This window comes from Hyperoodon ampullatus (assembly GCF_949752795.1).
Source record: "Hyperoodon ampullatus genome assembly, chromosome: 1".
In the NCBI taxonomy this organism is placed as follows: Eukaryota; Metazoa; Chordata; class Mammalia; order Artiodactyla; family Ziphiidae; genus Hyperoodon; species Hyperoodon ampullatus.
Genome location: NC_136914.1, coordinates 4,612,716 through 4,631,386, shown reverse-complemented (window position 1 = coordinate 4,631,386; position 18,671 = coordinate 4,612,716). Strand labels below are relative to the sequence as shown.

At 34.7% G+C, this 18,671-nt stretch overlaps 1 protein-coding gene across 4 annotated transcripts in view; it reads right to left on the bottom strand.

Moving 5' to 3' along the window:
- Positions 1-18,671, bottom strand: part of LRBA (LPS responsive beige-like anchor protein) — a gene marked incomplete at both ends in the record, with an annotated part of 768,451 nt that overhangs the window by 208,959 nt on the left and 540,821 nt on the right. For all 4 annotated transcript variants that reach the window (XM_079699415.1, XM_079699414.1, XM_079699417.1 and 1 more), the window contains 3 exons: positions 2,125-2,240; positions 13,809-13,911; positions 16,032-16,149. In XM_079699415.1, the coding sequence (XP_079555541.1) occupies positions 2,125-2,240; positions 13,809-13,911; positions 16,032-16,149 (337 nt within the window). The remainder of the gene's footprint in view (positions 1-2,124; positions 2,241-13,808; positions 13,912-16,031; positions 16,150-18,671) is intronic.

Here is an 18,671-nt window from a genome sequence, read left to right as displayed (position 1 = left end):
ACTAAATTCCACATAACTGTTCAAACTTTCTTTTTTCCTTTCCCTCAGTGGACCCTCAGATGAGTATCTTCCTAACTGATGAATCTTAAGAGTTTTTCAGTGTAAGCCCTGAACTTCCAATTCTTCGTACTACGCCCTCTCTTCTCCACTTCTTCAACAGTGTCTTTATTCTCTGGGAGGTGTGATTCTTCCACCTGAGCTCTTGAACAGGTCTCCCTCATAATGTGAATTGTTACTTTTCCTCTCTCTTCCTCTTTCACAGTTACTCTCTGCTGCCTTAACTCACCCTCTCTTTACTATTAAACAAGAAAACTGTAATCTACCTCTAATATTGTCGTTTAATCTCGAACCATTCAGTCCTTATAATCAAACATTTTTGCTTGTTTTGCAAATAAACCCCTAGGGACTTCCCTGGTGGTGTAGTGGATAAGACTCAGTGCTCCCAATGCAGGGGGCCTGGGTTCGATCCCTGGTCAGGGAACTAGATCCCATATGCATGCTGCAACTAAGAGTTCTCATGCCACAACTAAGGAGCCAGCCTGCCGCAACTAAGACCTGGCACAACCAAATAAATAAAATAAATATTAAAAAAAAAAAGAAAGAAAACAAACCCCTATAAAGTAACCCGTAAGTCCTGAGATGTTAAAGCAAAGGCATGGCCTGTACTCACTCTTAATTCTCCCTTACCTCTCCATCACATCTAATACAGCGGCCAAGGCCTTTCTCCCTTTCCCCTTGTATCTCAAGACATTTGCTTCACCTTAGTTCTCCTCCTACTAAGTCTATAAACTCTTGCCATCTTTGTATGCTTGCTTACACCTAAGTCAGTCATTCTCTTCTCTTCTTTAATAACTTTCCCTCTTTCTTTTTGTTATGCACAAGTGCATTCCCCAGATCTTACCTCACTGCTTTCTATATCACCTGGCTTGGTAATCTCAACTCTCTCTCTTGGTGATTTCCTCTCTATGCAGGTGAAATCCAAAGTCCTATCTCTAAGCTGCAATACCCTCACTTAACCTATACTCCAACAATTCTTTTTAATATCTTATCTTGGATGTCTTGCTAGCACAGTAAAATCATCCTTCTCTAGATCAATTTTTTGACTTCTTCTCCCTTTAATGGCACCATCATTTTCCTCATGATTTAGAGCAGAAGCCTGGAAGTCTTTCCTGACACATTTTTCTCATTTACTCCCAACATTCAGTCAGCTGCATGGCAAATGGTTTGTACCTTGTAAATTCTTGTTATCTTTTTTGTTTGTTTGTTTAATTAATTTATTTATTTTTGGCTGCATTGGGTTTTTGTTGCTGTGCGCGGGCTTTCTTTAGTTGCAGTTGCGGTGAGCGGGGGCTATTCTTCATTGCGGTATGCAGGCTTCTCAGTGCGGTGGCTTCTCTTGTTGTGGAGCACGGGCTCTAAGCAGGTGGGCTTCAGTAGTTGTGGCACGTAGCCTCAGTAGTTGTGGTTCATGGGCTCTAGAGCACAGGCTCAGTAGTTGTGGCAACGGGCTTAGTTGCTCCACGGCGTGTGGGATCTTCCAGGACCAGGGATCGAACCCGTGTCCCTCGCACTGGCAGGCAGATTCTCAACCACTGCGCCACCAGGGAAGCCCAATTCTTGTGTTATCTAATCCTTTGTTTTACTTCCTACTGCCACCTCTCTAATGCAGGCCCTCATTACTTTTTATATGTAATTGCTTCCTAATTTCTGCTCTCTACCTAGACTCTTTGCACCATAATTTATCCTTCATACTGCTTCCAACTTTTCATACAGTTCTGATATTACTCATTTGTTCAAAAACTTTCAAAAGTTTCCCTGTGAATTGACTGCCAATTCCTCAAACTGACAAAAAAATCTTGCACGTCTCCACACTACCTTTCTAGTTTTCTTTTTCATTATACCTTTATGAATATATATTTTATGTACACGCAAACACAAACACACACATACTATACCATTAATTGTTCTTTAGCTATACTTCATTTCTTCCCATCTCTGTATGCTTGCTTACGCCTTTAGCTTTACATGGAATGACTCTATTTATATAAATATTCAAAATAATCTAATCATATCACTGTTAATAATTTATCATTTGAAATACATCAACATGTGAGCTTAAATTACCTGCTATTGTGTTGAGAAACATCAAGTACTCAAAATTTGAAATCTCCCTGTGTTGCCATCGCTGGGTCATATTAGAAGCTTTAAAAAGTTGACGAGGACTAGCTAATGAGATACGCCTGCAAGAAAAAGAATTTGATATAGAATCAAATTAAACTTAAGATTAATTAGATCAATAATAAATCATGACTTTTGTGCTCGTTCAAAATGGCATCTGTATTATTCTGAGACGTTCTATTCATGTTATATTAACGAATGCTAGAGATGTTTCAATCTATAATTAATGGTTAAACGAATGATTTGGATGAGCCACAGGTCTATTACCCATATTCTATTCATCAAGGTAAGCTGTCATTACAAAGCCATTATAATATCTAGGCTCCATAAATGTTGATTAGTAACAGTATGATTAATAATTCACTGCCTTACTGATACAAAAGTAATTACAGTAACTAAGTAATCCACATAAAATTGTATTCACATCTTTATCAGTTTAAATAGTCATGCCTTAAAGACAGCATATTTGTACATTATAAACTTAAACATTATGTTTGTATACCCATTGTAATAGGGGAAAGAGGATCCCAGCTCCTCAGGTGTCTATTCGTGGGTTCGGACAAAGGTAAGGTAAACTATTATTCTTTTATACAGCCTAATAGTAGACCAAGTTTTCTGTTTTCTTAATGTAATGTAAATAACAAAGGATAAAACTGACCAATACTAAGTAGCAGTGGGAAATAGGTGGCAGGATTAATTACCACATTCAGAGTCCAGAATCTTAGAAAAGTATGCTGTCACAGTTCTTCCTACTACTAAGGACAAGATACATATTTTTTTCAAGCTTTATTTCCAAAGTTATAATTTACGTAACACAGAATTTACCCTTGTAAGTGTACTATTCAATGATTTTTTTAAAGTAAATTTCTCGAGTTGTGCAATTATCACCACATTGTATTCTGGAACATTTTAATCAACACTAAAACTTCCCTTGTGCCTATTTACAGTTAATTCCTATTCCTATCCCCACCTCTAGGCAACTATCAACCTGCTTTCTGTCTCTGTGAACTAGCCGTTTCTGAACATTTCAGATAAATGGAATCATACATCATGTAATCTTCTGCATCAGGCTTCTTCTACTAACCATAATGTTTTGAGGTTCATCAATGTGGCAGCATGTATGAGCAGTTCATTTCTTTTGACTGTAAATAGTATTCCATTGTATGAATATAGAATATACCACATTTTTTAAATCCATTCACCAGTTGATAGACATTTAAATTATTCCAGTTTTTAGCTATTATGAAAAATGCTACTCAGAACATTCACGTACACGTCGTTGCTGAACATATGGTTGCATTTCTTTTGGGTAGATTCCTAGGAGTGAAATTGCCAGGTTGCCTGTTGACTTAATATTTATATTTTTGAGAAACTGCCAAATTGTCTTCCATTATACATTCCAACAATGTATGATGTTCCAAATTTTCCACATCTCTGCCAGTACTTGCTATTGTATGAAATTTTTATTATAGCCATTCTAGTGAGTGTAAAATGGTATCTTATTATAATTTTTTTTTTTTTTTTTTTTGCGGTATGTGGACCTCTCACTGTTGTGGCCTCTCCCATTGCGGAGCACAGGCTCCGGACGCGCAGGCTCAACGGCCATGGCTCATGGGCCCAGCTGCTCCGCAGCATGTGGGATCTTCCCGGACTGGGGCACGAACCCGTGTCCCCTGCATTGGCAGGCGGACTCTCAACAACTGCGCCACCAGGGAAGCCCCTCTTATTATAATTTTAATGTACATTGTTGAACATCTTTTCATGTGTTAATTAGCCATTTGTTTATTTTCTTTGAGGAAATTACTATTCAGATCTTTTTTACCTTAATTGGGTTGCTTCTGTCCTATTATTGAGTTGTCAAAGGTCTTCATACATTTTGGATACAAGTCTATCAAATACATGATGTGCAAATATTTCTCAGTCTGTGGCTTATCTTTTCACATACTTAGTGATATATTTAAAGCACAAACATTTTAAATTTTAATTAAATCCACCTTCTCAATTGTTGTCTTTTATGAATTATGCTTTTGGATGTCACATGTGATCTCTTTGCTTAATGCAAGATGATAAAGTTTTTATCCTATATTTTATTTGAGAAATTTTTTAGTTTTAGATCTTAAATATAGGTCTGTGACACACCTTAATTCTTATTAACAGTGTGTGGTAAGTGTTGAAGTTCATTTTCTTGCATGTGACTATCCAGTCATTACAGTACCATTTATTTAAAGATTACCCTTTCTTCATTGAATTGTGTTGGCACGTTTCTTAAAAAGCAACTGACCATAAATGCAAGGGTTTATTTCTTTATTCTCAACATAGTTTCATTAATTTATGTGCCTATCCTTGTATAAGTAGCATGCATTTTGATTACTATGGTTTTATGGTAAGTTTTGAAATCAGATAGTATAAGTTCTGTAATTTTGTTGTTCTTTTTCAAAATTGTTTTGGCAATTCTAGATCCATTGTATTTCAGCTTCTCTATTTCTCCCAAAAAGTGTAGTAAATTTTGATAGGGACTGTATTAAGTTTATAGATTGAAGAAGAATTGACATCTTAATCATATTGAACCTTCTGATCCATGAATATGGAATGTCTCCATTTATTGATGTCTGTCTTTAATTTCTAACAGCCATGTTTTACACTTTTCATTGCAAATATTGTACATGTCTTTTGTCATCTAGGAATAAAGACATTTCCCTTTCCAATCTGGATGCCTTTGATTTTTCCCTTCCCTTCCTTTCCTATCACACAGGCTTATCACACATTATATATCAATATAATATTGATAGAAGTGGTGAGAATGGAAGACATTCTAGCATTCCTGACCTTAGGGGAAAAGCATTCAGTCTTTCAACATTAAGTACAGTGTATGTTATGTGGGTTTTTGATGGTTGCTATTTATCTGTTTGTAGAAATTCCTTTATATTTCTATTCAGTTGAGATTTTCTAGTCATGAATGTGTGTTCCATTTTGTCAAATGCTTTTTCTGTGTCTACTGAGATGATCATGTGGGTTTTGGGGTTTTTTTTGTCCTGTATTCTATTAACTTCATGCATAACATTAATTGATTTTCACATTTAAACCAATCTGCATTCCTGTGATAAAACCCACATGGCTACTTTATAATCCTTTTTGTATATTGCTGGCTTTGGTTTGATAATATTTTGTAAAGGATTTTTGAATACATGTTCATTAGGGATATTAGTCTACAGTTTTCTCTTGTTAGCTTGTTTTTTCGTGTGATGTCTTTGCCTAGCATTGGTATTAGGGTAAAGATGGCCTCACAGAATGAGCTAGAAACTGTTTCTTCTTCGTGTTTCTTGTGGATGAGCTTATGAAAGATTGATATCTTTTCTAATTTATCTATTTGATAAGATTCACCAGTAAAGCCATCTGGGCTTTGATTCTTCTTTGTGGGAAGATTTTTAAATTACTAATTCAATGGACCTCTTATAGGTCTATTCAGAATTTTAATTTCTTCTTGAGTCAGTTTTGACAATTCTGTCTTTCTAGGAATTTACCCATCTCATCACAATTGTCTTAATTTGTAGGCTGAAGTTGTTCAGGATATTTCCTTCTAATCTTTTTAATTTCTACATGGTAAGCAGTGCAGTCCCTTCTTTCATTTCTGACTATGGTAATTCATACCATCTCTTTTGTTCATAGTTAGGCAGTTAAAAGAATGTCAATTTTATTGAGCTTTTCAAGGAATCAGCTTTTGTTTAATTGATCTTCTTTATTGTTTTTTGTCTGTTTTTCATTGATTTCTGCTCTAATTTTCTTTAGTCACTTTTTCCTACTTGTTTTCCATTTAGCTTGTTCTTCTTTTTCTAGTTTCTAAAGATGGAAGCTTAGGTTACTGATGTTAGGCATTTCTGTATTTCAGATATAGGTATTTAAAGCTATAAAATTTCCCCCTGAATACTACTTTAGCTGCATCCCATAAATTTTGATATGTTATAACTCTGTTGGATACAGAAACCCAAATCACTGTCCTTCTTTGTACCATTGTAGGAGGAGTTGCTGTGTGCAGAAGTTACCAAAAGCACCAAAGGCTACTCTGAAGAGCTGCAGCAGCATGTCTGGAAACAATAAAAAAAAGGAGCTCCCAAGCACAGGCACTCTACATGCAGGGAGGTATGTAGGGGAGAAACTGGCACAGACCATGGAGCAAGAAATAAAAGGAGAAAAAAGCCCTCCTACCACTCCAGTCACCCGCTATGGCCTAACCTCTGCTCATCCAAACCTCATCCATGTACTTGACACCAAGCTTCAAACTGCAAGATAATATGATCTCCTGGTAGCTGTTATAACCTCTGATTATTTATGTGTTAAACTCCTTGATTAGTGTTCCCTTACAGAAAAAAAAATTGCCTGAATCAAGTGACAGGGTTGGGCAAAACTAGTGAAGAGAAAACTAAGATGATATTGTAGGTAGAAACTTTGGGTTGGTTCAGTATGTTGTTATGGCTTATAACTGGTATTGACGTGTATATGCTTATACTGTCAAGTACTCATAAAGTGTCAGAGAGAATATTCCAGATCAAGAGCTACAGGTAGAAGAGTGATAGTAGGATTAATTCTCCTGCCATTTGCCATCAGTAGTAGGTCAGGATTTAATCCAAATATCTCTACCTACTCATGTCCTATTGACTGAGAAGTCAGAAGTCTTACACCTAAACCCAAACCAAGAGAGACAGCCCAAAGGCTGCAACAGAATTCAAGGGCCTGCTTGCCAACTAGAACTTGTTGATACTGAATAGACAAACTCACAACAGTCAACCTCTGGCAGCCAAAACCTGCTGTTGCTACATGCAATGGCCTTTTTTCAGTCTATGTCTTACTGATTTTTCATCAAATCTTACCTTCTTGAAATACTCTCATTCTTTGGCATCACATTTTCCTGGATTTCCCATTTTTCAAGGCCTTTCTGTTTGTTTTGTTTTGTTTTCTCTCTTTCATTTACTTAACATTTAAATGTGGCATCTCCTCAGAATGCAGCCCTCGTTTCTCCTGCCCATTCTACGGTCTCTCCCCAGGTGAGTTCATTTCCTCTCAGGCTTCAAATTTCATCTAAATGGTAATGACTCCCAATTACTACACTTTTCATTTGTGCTCTAGCCATACCTTCTTATATCTAACTTCCTATTCAACATTTCAGTCTAGACATCTTTCAGGGGTTTCAATTTCAACAGATCTAAAACTAACCTTCTCCTTTACAGTTCATTCACTTCTGCCCCCCACCCCCAACCCCAACCATGGCGGGTATGGGAGGGTGGATGCATACAGGTACTCCTTCTACAGTGTTCCCCATCTCAGTCTGTGCTACTGAGCAGTTCAAGCTGAAACTTGGGAAGACACACTGGATGCCTCCCCTTTTTATCGTCGTCCAAATTTAGCTAATTTCCAAGTCACAGAAATTGTATCTCCTTAAAGTCTCTAAACAAGATGTCTCTCTTCCTGTGATGACCTAGAGGGGAGGGATAGGGGGGCAGGTGGGAGGGAGGCTCAAGAGGGAGGAGATATATGTTTACAAATAGCTGATTCACTTTGTTGTAAAACAGAAACTAACACAACATTGTAAGGCAATTATACTCCCCCCCCCGAAAAAAAAGATGTCTCTCTTCAATGATACTACATTTTACTTCAATTTCTACAATAAGTTCCCACCTCCAAACTGACACCATCTTCCAGAAATCACTAAGTGCTGGTGATACTTGCCTTCCAACATTCCTTAAAACACTGGAAGTTTCAGGGCCTTTACACATGCTGTTCACTCTTACAAAGGTTAGCTGATTCCAGTCCTTCATATCAAAATTTAAAGTCACATAGGAAGACATTTCTGACCATCTTATCCAAAGCACTCCATCTGCACTAACCACTATCAAAATACCCAAAACATCCTTCCTTCACTTACACAGTTTTTTCTTTTATTTACATATCTGTTTAAATGTTTGTGGGCAAGATGATATTTATATTGTACATTACTGGGTGATTGATACACTGTAAGTGCTGAAGATCTATTTAACTGACTGACTTAATAAATTAAGACTTTCAGCTTTCATCAACTGTGGGAAAACATTACAAAGAGTTCCTAAGTATGACAACACATAAAACTCTTTTTAAAATAAAGAGATAATCAGTAAAGACTTCCCTGGTGGCTCAGTGCTTAAGAATCCATCTGCCAATGCAGGGGACACAGGTTCAAGCCTGGTCCGGGAAGATCCCACATGCTGCAGCGCAACTAAGCCTGTGTGCCACATCTACTGAGCCTGCACTCTAGAGCCCATGTGCTGCAACTACTGAAGCCCACGCACCTAGAGCCTGTGCTCTGCAACAAGAGAAGCCACCGTAACGAGAAGCCCACACACCACAACAAGAGTAGCCCCTGCTTGCCACAACTAGAGAAAACCCACGCATAGCAATGAAGACCCAACATAGCCAATAAGTAAATAAATCTTTAAAAACAAAAGAGAGATAATCAGTAGAATTTTTTATTAAGATAAGGAAATCTACTATGCCATTCTGAGCTGCTTCCTCCTGAACCCTGAAATTCCTCATTAAATTATAAAATTATGGAATCAAAAGCTTTACTGGGATTGTAAAGCAACTATGGCTAATAAACCAGAAGGGCCTCTTTATGTACCCTGTTTACATAAAAGTTGTAACCTGTTACATGTCCACGAATTTTTTGTTATTTTCTCTTCAAGAGGTGGAACTTGATTCTCCTGCCATGGAGCTTGGGCTATATTTAATAACTCACTTGTAACAAATAAGATGTAGCAGAAATGATGGCGTGTGACTATCAAGGCTAGGTCATAAGAAGACACTGTGGCTTCTGTCATTCTCTCTAGGATCACTTGCTCTGGGGAAAGTCATATAGTCACTCAAAAGCAGCCTATGGAGAGGAAGACTTGGTGCAGAACTCAGTCCTACTACCAAGGGGCATGGGAGTGCATCCTCTTAGAAAGTCCTCCAGCCTAGGATAACTGCAGCTCCTGCTAATATCCTATTATTTGTTGATTCTATCTCAATTGCATTTGTAATAAGATACTAACTAAAAAAATTGAAATAAACACTAATCAAAATCAACACAAAATTAGGTATGTTAAAAGTAAACTCAGGCTTCTCTGGTGGCGCAGTGGTTGAGAGTCCGCCTGCCGATGCACGGGACACGGGCTCGTGCCCCGGTCCGGGAAGATCCCACATGCCGCGGAGCGGCTAGGCCCGTGAGCCATGGCCGCTGAGCCTGCACGTCCGGAGCCTGTGCTCCGCAACGGGAGAGGCCACAACAGTGAGAGGCCCACGTACCACAAAAAAAAAAAAAAAAGTAAACTCTAAGTTTCTACTGCTAATACATTTCAATCAATAGAAAAATCCCAGTGTTAACTTTCCTCCTAGTTCTTAAATTAGTTAACTAAATTGTATTGATGAAGCATTACACCTACTAAGAAAGAAAACAGTTGACGATGGTGCTATTTAAACATAGACAACTGGTCAGCACATAGGAAAGAGAGGTATAACCCCACACTCTCCCAATTCCCTGTACTGTGAGAGATGCTTTTTGGCATTTTAACATTCCTTTCAAGTAGTTATTAAGTTACTTTGAACAATATAAATACTAGTTATTAAGTCCATATGTATACACAAAGTTAATATTTGAACTCTGATTTACCAGAGATTAAAGATAAAAGTTTTAATTAACTATGTTGTATTCAAAATCCTTAATATATGGATTTGATATTTACAACAGAGAAAATAATTACAACAAATATGACATAATAAAGCAAAGTCTAACCATTTTTATCAAAATGATTAAAATTTTTAATCTAATTTATCATATGTGTTAAATAATGGTACATTTGAAAATGGGTATGTAATAAACACTTTTGTAATTTAGATATTTTAAATATAGAGAGCCTACTTTTCTATGATCTGTGTTGAGATAAAATTTAATATAATACATTTACTAAACTTAAGTGTGTAGTTTAGTAAGTTATGAATATACCTATTTCTGTAACCAACCATCATAGAAAGACCCCAAAAAGGCAATTCCTTTGTCCCAGTGTCTGGCTCCTGGCAACCAATGACCTGCTTTCTGTCACTATATGCTTCTGTTTTTTCAACAATTTCATATAAATAGAATCATATAATTTCACATAATTTTTCAGTCATTTCATGTAAGTAGAATCATAGCCCATGGCTATGATGTACGTAGCCCACAGTACTTAACTTCTTTTACTCAGCACAATGTTTCTGAGAGTCATCCATGTTGTTGCATGTATCAGTACTCAATTCCTTTTTATTTCTGAGTAGTATTTCATTGCATGGATGCAGTGCAATCTATTGATCCATTTACAGTTGATGGAACTAGAAATGTTTTCAGTTTGGGATTACATGAATAACATTTGCTTACAAGTGAATTTGTGTACATATATTTTCATTACTCTTGGTAAACACCTAGGAGTGGAACTGAAACGACATAAATTAAGTGTATATTAAACTTAATAAGAAATTTGGCAAATTTTCCAAAGTGACTATATGAATTTGCATTCCTACTAGCATAGTTCTAGAGTTCCTGATACTGTATATTGATTTCACATTCTTTATCTTTTTCTGTTTTTGAAAATCAGGTTTACTGATTTCTTTACATAGCATAAAATTCATCCTTTTTTAGGTATACAATGCAATGAGTTTTGCCAAACAAAGAGAGCTGTGTAACAAGACAACAATCAAGACAGGAAATATTTCCATGTTATCAAAAGGTTCCCTCACACCCTCCTTTGTAACTTATCCTCCCTCTTCACCTCCAATCTCTTGAAACCACTGATCTGATTTCTGTCCAAGTAGTTTTATTTTTTCCAAAAGGTCATATAAATGAAATCACACAGAATGTAATCTTTTGTGTCGCCTTCTTTCATCTAGCATAATACCTTTTAAACTCATCTGCCTTGTTCTGTATTTTAGTAGCTTATTCCTTCTTATTGTTGAGCAGTATATCCTGTTGTATGGTTGAATGTACCATAATTCGTCCATTTACTAGTTGAGGACCACGTTGGCTATTTCCAATTTTTTGTGACTATGAATATAGCTGCTATAAACATTTGTGAATAGGTCACTACATGAATATACATATTTTCATTTCTCTAGGGTAAATGCTTTTGAGTGAGACTACTGGGATGTATGGTAAGTGTATGGTTAATTTTATATGAAACTGCAAAGCTGCTGACTTTCCCATCAACAACATGTGAAGTTCCAGTAACTCTGCATTCTTATTAGCTCTTGTTGTTATCAGTTTTTAAAAAGTCGTTCTAATAGGTGTGCCATGAGATCACACTGTGGTTTTAAATGGCATTTCCTTGATTACTAATGATGTTTGGCATCATTTCATGTGTTTGATATTTGTATCTATTCTTTGCTGAAGTATCTGTTCAAATCTACCTATTTTTAAAAAACAGATTGCTTGTCTTGTAGTTAAATGTAAGAGTTTCTTATATATCCCGTATATAAATCCTTTGTCACATATAATTTGAACTAATATTTTAACCCAGCCTAGAGCATATCGTTTCATTTTCTTAAGAGTGTCTTTCAAAAGCAAATGTTTTTAATTTGACAGGTCAATTGATGATTCTTAAAAAAATCTTATCTGAGAAATCTTTGCCTAACTCAAGGTCACAAAGATTTTTCTCCTATGTTTTCTTTAGGAAGTTTTACTTTGGCACTTACATTTAGGTTATATTACATTTTGAGTTAATTTGAGTTAATTTATGCTACATTTTGAGTTCATATGTTACATTTTGAGATAAAGGATGAGGTGGTGTTTTTTTGTTAGGGTTTATTTTTTATTTTTATTTTTTGCATATGGATATGCAATTGTTGACCACCATTTGTTGAAGAAACTATCTTTTCCCATGGACATATCTTGATACCTTTGTTAAAAATCAAATTGACCATTTATGGATGGGCCTATTTCTGGACACTATTATATTCTATTGCTCTATAAGTCTATTTTACAAAACTACCGAACTACACTAGTTAATGTAATTTTATATTAAGTCAAAATCAGATAAAGTCCTCCAACTTTTTCTTTTTCAAAATTGTCTTAGCAATTCTAGATATTTGCATTTCCATTTAAATTTTACAATTAGCTTTTCAATTTCTTCAAAAGAGCCTTTTAGGATTTTGGATAGGATTGCTTTGAACCTATAGATCTGTTTGGAGAGAACTAACATCTTACTTTTATTGAGTCTTCCAGTTCATGAACATGGTATAATACAACGTTCCATTTTTAGGTTTCTTTCATTTTCCTTAACAGTGTTTATAGTTTTCAGTGAACAAGTCTTAAGAATATATTTTCAAATATACCCACAGTTATTTAAATTTTTGATACTATTTAAACAGTATTTTAGTTCCAATTTCCAATTGTTCATTGCTAGTATACAGGAATAAAATTATGTATGCTATGAAATAGCTAAACTCTTTTATGAGGGTTTTTCCCCTATATATATATATATATATATGTTTTTTTTTTTTTTAACATCTTTATTGGAGTATAATTCCTTTACAATGTTGTGTTAGTTTCTGCTGTATAACTAAGTGCATCAGCTATATGTATACATATATCCCCATATTTGCTCCCTCTTGCATCTCCCTCCCACCCTCCCTATCCCACCCTTCTAAGTGGTCACAAAGCACCAAACTGATCTCCCTGTGCTATGCAGCTGCTTCCCATTACCTATCTATTTTACATTTGTTGTTTATGAGTTCTAATAGCTTTTTTCCTTTTTAAAAATTTTGCAGTTTCCCTGGTAATTTCACATTAAGTCATGTATATATACTGATAAAGACAGTTTTATTTCTTCCTTTTCATTCAAGATGGTCTTTAGTTTCCTTTTCTTGTAATGCCTTTTTGTGGATTTGGAATTCAGGTAATGCTGGCCTCACAGAATTACTTGGGAAACTTATCCTTCTTTTCTATTATCTGTAAGAGTTTTCCCAGAAATTATATTACTTCTTCATTAAACATTTGATAGAATTTGCCAGTGAAACCATTTGAGCTAGGAATTTTCTCTGTTAGAAGATTTTAAGCTACGAATTCAATTTCCTCTGTAGAGTTATTAAAGTTATCCATTTTTGTTAGTGAGATTTGACAGTTTGTCTCTTTCATGGAATCTGTCCATTTCATCTAAGTTGTCTAACTGGCATAAATTTATTCATAATATTTCCTTATATTTTTTTAATAGCTATAGGATCTGTAGTGATACCCCTTCTTTCATTCTGATATTGGCAATTTGTGTCTTCTTTTTTTCATAAGTGTGGTATAGATATTTATTACACTTATTAACCTTTTCAGAGAAACAATTTTTCATTGCATTGATTTTTCTTTACTGTTTTTATTTTCCTTGTCGGTGATGTTCTGCCTTTGGTTATTTTTTTTTTCAGATTAGTTTAATTTACATTTGTTCCTCTTTTTCTAGTTTCTTCAGACAGAAGTTCAGTTGACTCAAAACAGTATACTAATAATCATCATTTACAATGGAGCATAAAACAGAAGGTCATGCATTTCAAAGCAAATTAGAACAAATATTAATACATATTATTTTCCATATTTTTCACATATAAAACAGCACCTGGTTTGAAGCAATCCAAAACTGGTTCCAATACCAACACGAGGTAGATAGTTAACCACTTTCTTTACTGTTGCAGGGTCTGGGAAGTTGAACATTATAGCAACTAGGAAAAATAATTTTTAAAAGTTAGAATGAAATATGATTTTCTTTCTGGAAAACTGACTTCTTGGTCCAATAAAATGTTTACTCTTAGTTCAGGTATCTTTTAAATAGAATTCTTACTGTATTACTTTTATTATAGTATATATCAAGTTTTAGCATTAATAATTAGCCGGTGATGATACTCATTTTACACATGAACTACCACAAACAGTACCTTCTCTAAATACTGTCAGAACTAATAACAACTATTGTTGCATTAATGTGACATGAAGTTGAGATTTTATCTTGCTACAACTTCGAATTTGCAAAATTGAATTTTAGCAAGTTAAAAATATATCTGTGAATATCTATAAAGACCTTTAAAATTTTAAGATTATATATTTAACAATCTAATACCCAAAATTCTACATATATAGCTAATAAACTGTCAGCTGTACTTACTACTAATCATCAACAGCTTAAAAAAATATTCTCTTTACAATCCTTATATGTTTATGCTTTGTATGTTCCTATAATTCAGAAAAATGTGTGACCTGAAGAAAAATTTTTCCTCTCTGGTCAATAATCAATTTAAATTCTTTTTAATCATTTCTATCTCAATAATTACACATTTTGAGAATATCAATAAATGTACATCATATATATAAATATATTCAGCATATAAATGTTAATTTGTGACAGTCATCTATAAATTTTTATCCTTCTTAAAAAATATGAAAATAACGAAGTCATAAAATCATGACAGAGAATTTAGAAGATATTAATTTGGTTAGTCTTGAAATTTTAATTATATTAACTTATGTATCAGAACCATAAATAATCTACAAGTACTCATCTAGAAGATGATCCTTTTCTCCACCTAGCCTAAAAAAATACTATGAGCCAAAAAATTTTATCAGTGTTAGCGCAATTTTTAAACACGGGCTTTATAACATGTTTTAGGTAAATAATTATATGATCATTCACTAAACACCTAAAAGATATTTAGAACTGTCATATACATATCCAACATAACTTTTTAATAAGCCTTTCTTACATATCCACTATTACATTGAATACAGGGGGAAAAAAAAGGAAAAACTCAGGTTATGGCAGGTGACCAAGGCCATGAGGGAAAGGCAATAGAAAAACACACAAAGATACAAAGCAAGGAAGCATGAGGAATTTCAAAGAAGGAAAATAAATGAAGATGAGCAAGTAATAACTATTGTAAGGTCGAAATCCCTTTGGGACAGCAAGAATGCAGACTGAACTAAAGTGTGAAACATTCACATGATTATTTGCCTGGACGAATAATGTTTACATTAGAAAAAGAGGTATGTGTGTGGGAGAAGACCAAATATGGAAGGGAAAAACATCTTTTCCTAAAAAAATCTGCGTTCCCTAAAACACATGATTTCATTAAAAAAGAAAGTATGTATGGAATATATATTATGTGTAGATTTTTTAAATGATAACTTGTAGATTATAGAAAGAGAAAATAAGAAAACTTAAATCTATTTAAATGAAATGAGTATATACAATAAATCACAAGCTTTCACATATTCTCCTTGTATGCCACCACTCATACCCAACGATGCTTTTCCTTCAAGTTCACCTTGTCTTTTTTGTCTTAATGAATTTCACCAAGTTCAATTCTAAACCCACAAATTGAATTTTAGTTCTTTCAAGAATGATGTAATACAAAGCAACCAGGACAGTTCAGTACCATTTTCTGATGGTCCCTTTATAAATGGCAATAGATTAGACAAAAAATTAAATAAATGTATGAATCATTTGATTACCCTCTCCCCTCTCAAAATGCAACCACCTTCCAGAAGGAGTTTAAGCATCAGAGCAATATGAAAACTCTACGACTGATTAAATGGGTAGTTTTTCCCCATATTTATAAAGCACTGCACTAATTTGTGATTCGGCCAGAAAAATAAATTACTACAGATATTTCTAAGAGTGACCAAAGGGGGAAAAACCATGAAGATGCACGTGGTTCAAAAAGAGATCAGTAGCACAGAGAGTGGGCTACAAAATTCTGCCTAAATGGAAACAATATGGTACGTTCAAAATGAAATCTTAAGGAGATGGAGGTTAGCTTTGTAACAATATACGTCTGCAACGTATTACCTCTGTTTGCCATAAAGATCTCCAGGGCTGTATTCTGCAAAAGATAACGACGAGAAAAGATCGATCGTATCTCTGTGAACAGCCATTTTCCATGCAGCCCTTCTGTATATGCCAGGATCTAGTGAGGAAAAAAGGAATCCAGAGTTAAGTAACAACAGAATTTTTTTGTTCTTCCCCCCAATTAAAACAGAAAAGTCCCTATTAAGAAAAATAATTTCTAAGAACTGAATAGTTATTGAAATAATTTGGAGGGTGACTAAGAAAAGAGATTACAATTCATGAAAAAATATGTTTAAATGAAAAAGCAGAAGAAAACTGTAACATCTATTTATAAACATATTTGGGGGCCTTTTAAAGCAATGATGTAGTCTACTGTTTTTTTAGGAAATACATATTGCATTACTGATTGATTGATTTTTGAGTCATATTATAGAAAGCAAAATTTTAGACAATCCTTAAAAAGAAGACCTCAAAAGAATGTCCTACATGCTTAAAGATGACATATAAAATTCAGTTTCATATGATTATAACATATCCAGAAGTACTTTTTGCATACTTTAAAATTACAAATTTAAGTTCATAACTTCAAAAAATCACACTTATAAGGTCACTGTTAAGGCAACAGTCACTCATTCAGAAAGCACAAAGACTGACTGTATGAGAGGTTAAGTATCATCTTGTCAGCTAGGCTAAACACAAACCTGCGAATGAACTCAGCATAATCTCTCTATGGAGTAGGAGGTTGTCAGAGTGACTTGTTACAATTCTTGTCATCCCATGTGACAGACGCAATGGCTTAGAATCTTTGCCAACTCAAAGTAATCCTGTCTTTAGTCCTAAGCCACTTTGTTGCTTTGTTATTCAAGTTTTGTTTTTTAAAAAGTTCATTTCAAAAGCTTAATTATGAAGGTGTTAAATGAAAACCAGAACTGGAATTTCTCCACACTAGTACTTCACAGAATATTAACGAAGAAAATGAGATGTATTTGCTATCAAACACTGATGAAAATCTGTGACAGCAAATTAAGTTAAACAACTAAGATAAATTTCTCAAAAGTAACCACCATTAAAAAATAAAAATAAAATGACATTTGATTATGATATTGCATTGTAAGGACAAAGACAGGATAAGCAAAAAGAGGAAAAATAATGAATAGTGAGAATGTATCCTACGTAAATGTTCATTTTTGATTTCCATTTTCTAGATCTTAATCGTAAAAAAACTACATTCCTTAATGCAAAATACAGGGGATTTTTTGGGGAAAAAAAAAGAGAGCAACCTTATTTAACTCACTAAATATGTATTTAGATTTTTCTACAGAAATTATTCTATTTCTGGTACCACAGAATCTAGAAATGGAAGACTGGGTACAATTCTTAGGCTCGGTGTTTTTTTGAAAAAACAAGACAACAATTCAAAGTCCCAAACAACTAATCACACTTTCAGCTTTAAAACAGGTGATAGAGAAAATCCTACTATCTCTTTCATACAATCAATACCTATGTAAGTAAGATCAAGAGAAATTAGGAGAAGAAGAGAGGACAAAATATCGGTTCTACTCTCAAATAGTTTCTTAAATCAGAGGTCACATGCACCCCTTTCTCCGACCACAACCAGTAGCTCCAAGGCTCCAGAGTCTGCAGTGGCCTCCTGACTGGTCTCCCTCCTTCTAATCTTACCTGGAGAATCTACTATAACTAGAGGAGCCAAAAAAATATAACTTTTTAAGTATAAATCAGATCATATACTCGTATATTTAATACCATCCAGTGGCTCTGCATTACACGCATAATAAACTCTGAAGCTCTTTGTAACTGTTTATAAAGCCTGACATCTGGCACTGTCTGATGAGCCCAACTCATTCTTCCTCAGGGCCTTTATACTTGCTTTCTCCTCTGCTTGGAATGTTCTTCTCCCAGATCTTTGTATGGCTGGCTCACCCTCACAGTCACATTTCTGCTCAAATGTCACCTCCTTAGAGAAGCCACAGGATCTAAACCCCACTTCTGCCACTACTGCCTCATCCCACCCCAAACTCATCAGATTTCCTTGGTAACACTTATCACTGCCAGAAATTACAATATTTCCTTGCTTGTCTATTGCCTCTCTTCAGCACTAGAATATTAGAATCTAAGTTCTATTAGACCAAAGGCTTTGAATGCACTCTATTTCCATCTTCTAGTACAAGGTCTGACACAAAGTAGGTGTTTTTGAATGATTAAATGAATCAATGAATGGCAACCAGAATTCCATATATGATGCACATTAATTTTGGGGGGGCCGTATGGTATTTTCCCAAAATTTCAAGTAGTTGAAAATACTTGAGAAAATGGTTATTTACATAAATATTCAGATTTCTGTTTTCTCAGGAAAAACTGGAGCATCTCTCAAACCTAGATCTATATACTCCACATAGTACAACTGGCATGCACTCTGGGTTTTGAAACAGTCTCCACTCATTCACTCGTTTACTATCTGTCTAGTTTCCATTGGTATTTGAGTTTGCCATACTTAACTTATCAAGTAGTAGAGAATCCAATACATGTTCTGTAACACTTGTAGCCCAATCTATCCAACAATTAATAAGGAAAATGAGACTTAAACAAGATAAATACTTAATACAAAGTCCCTTGGGAAGT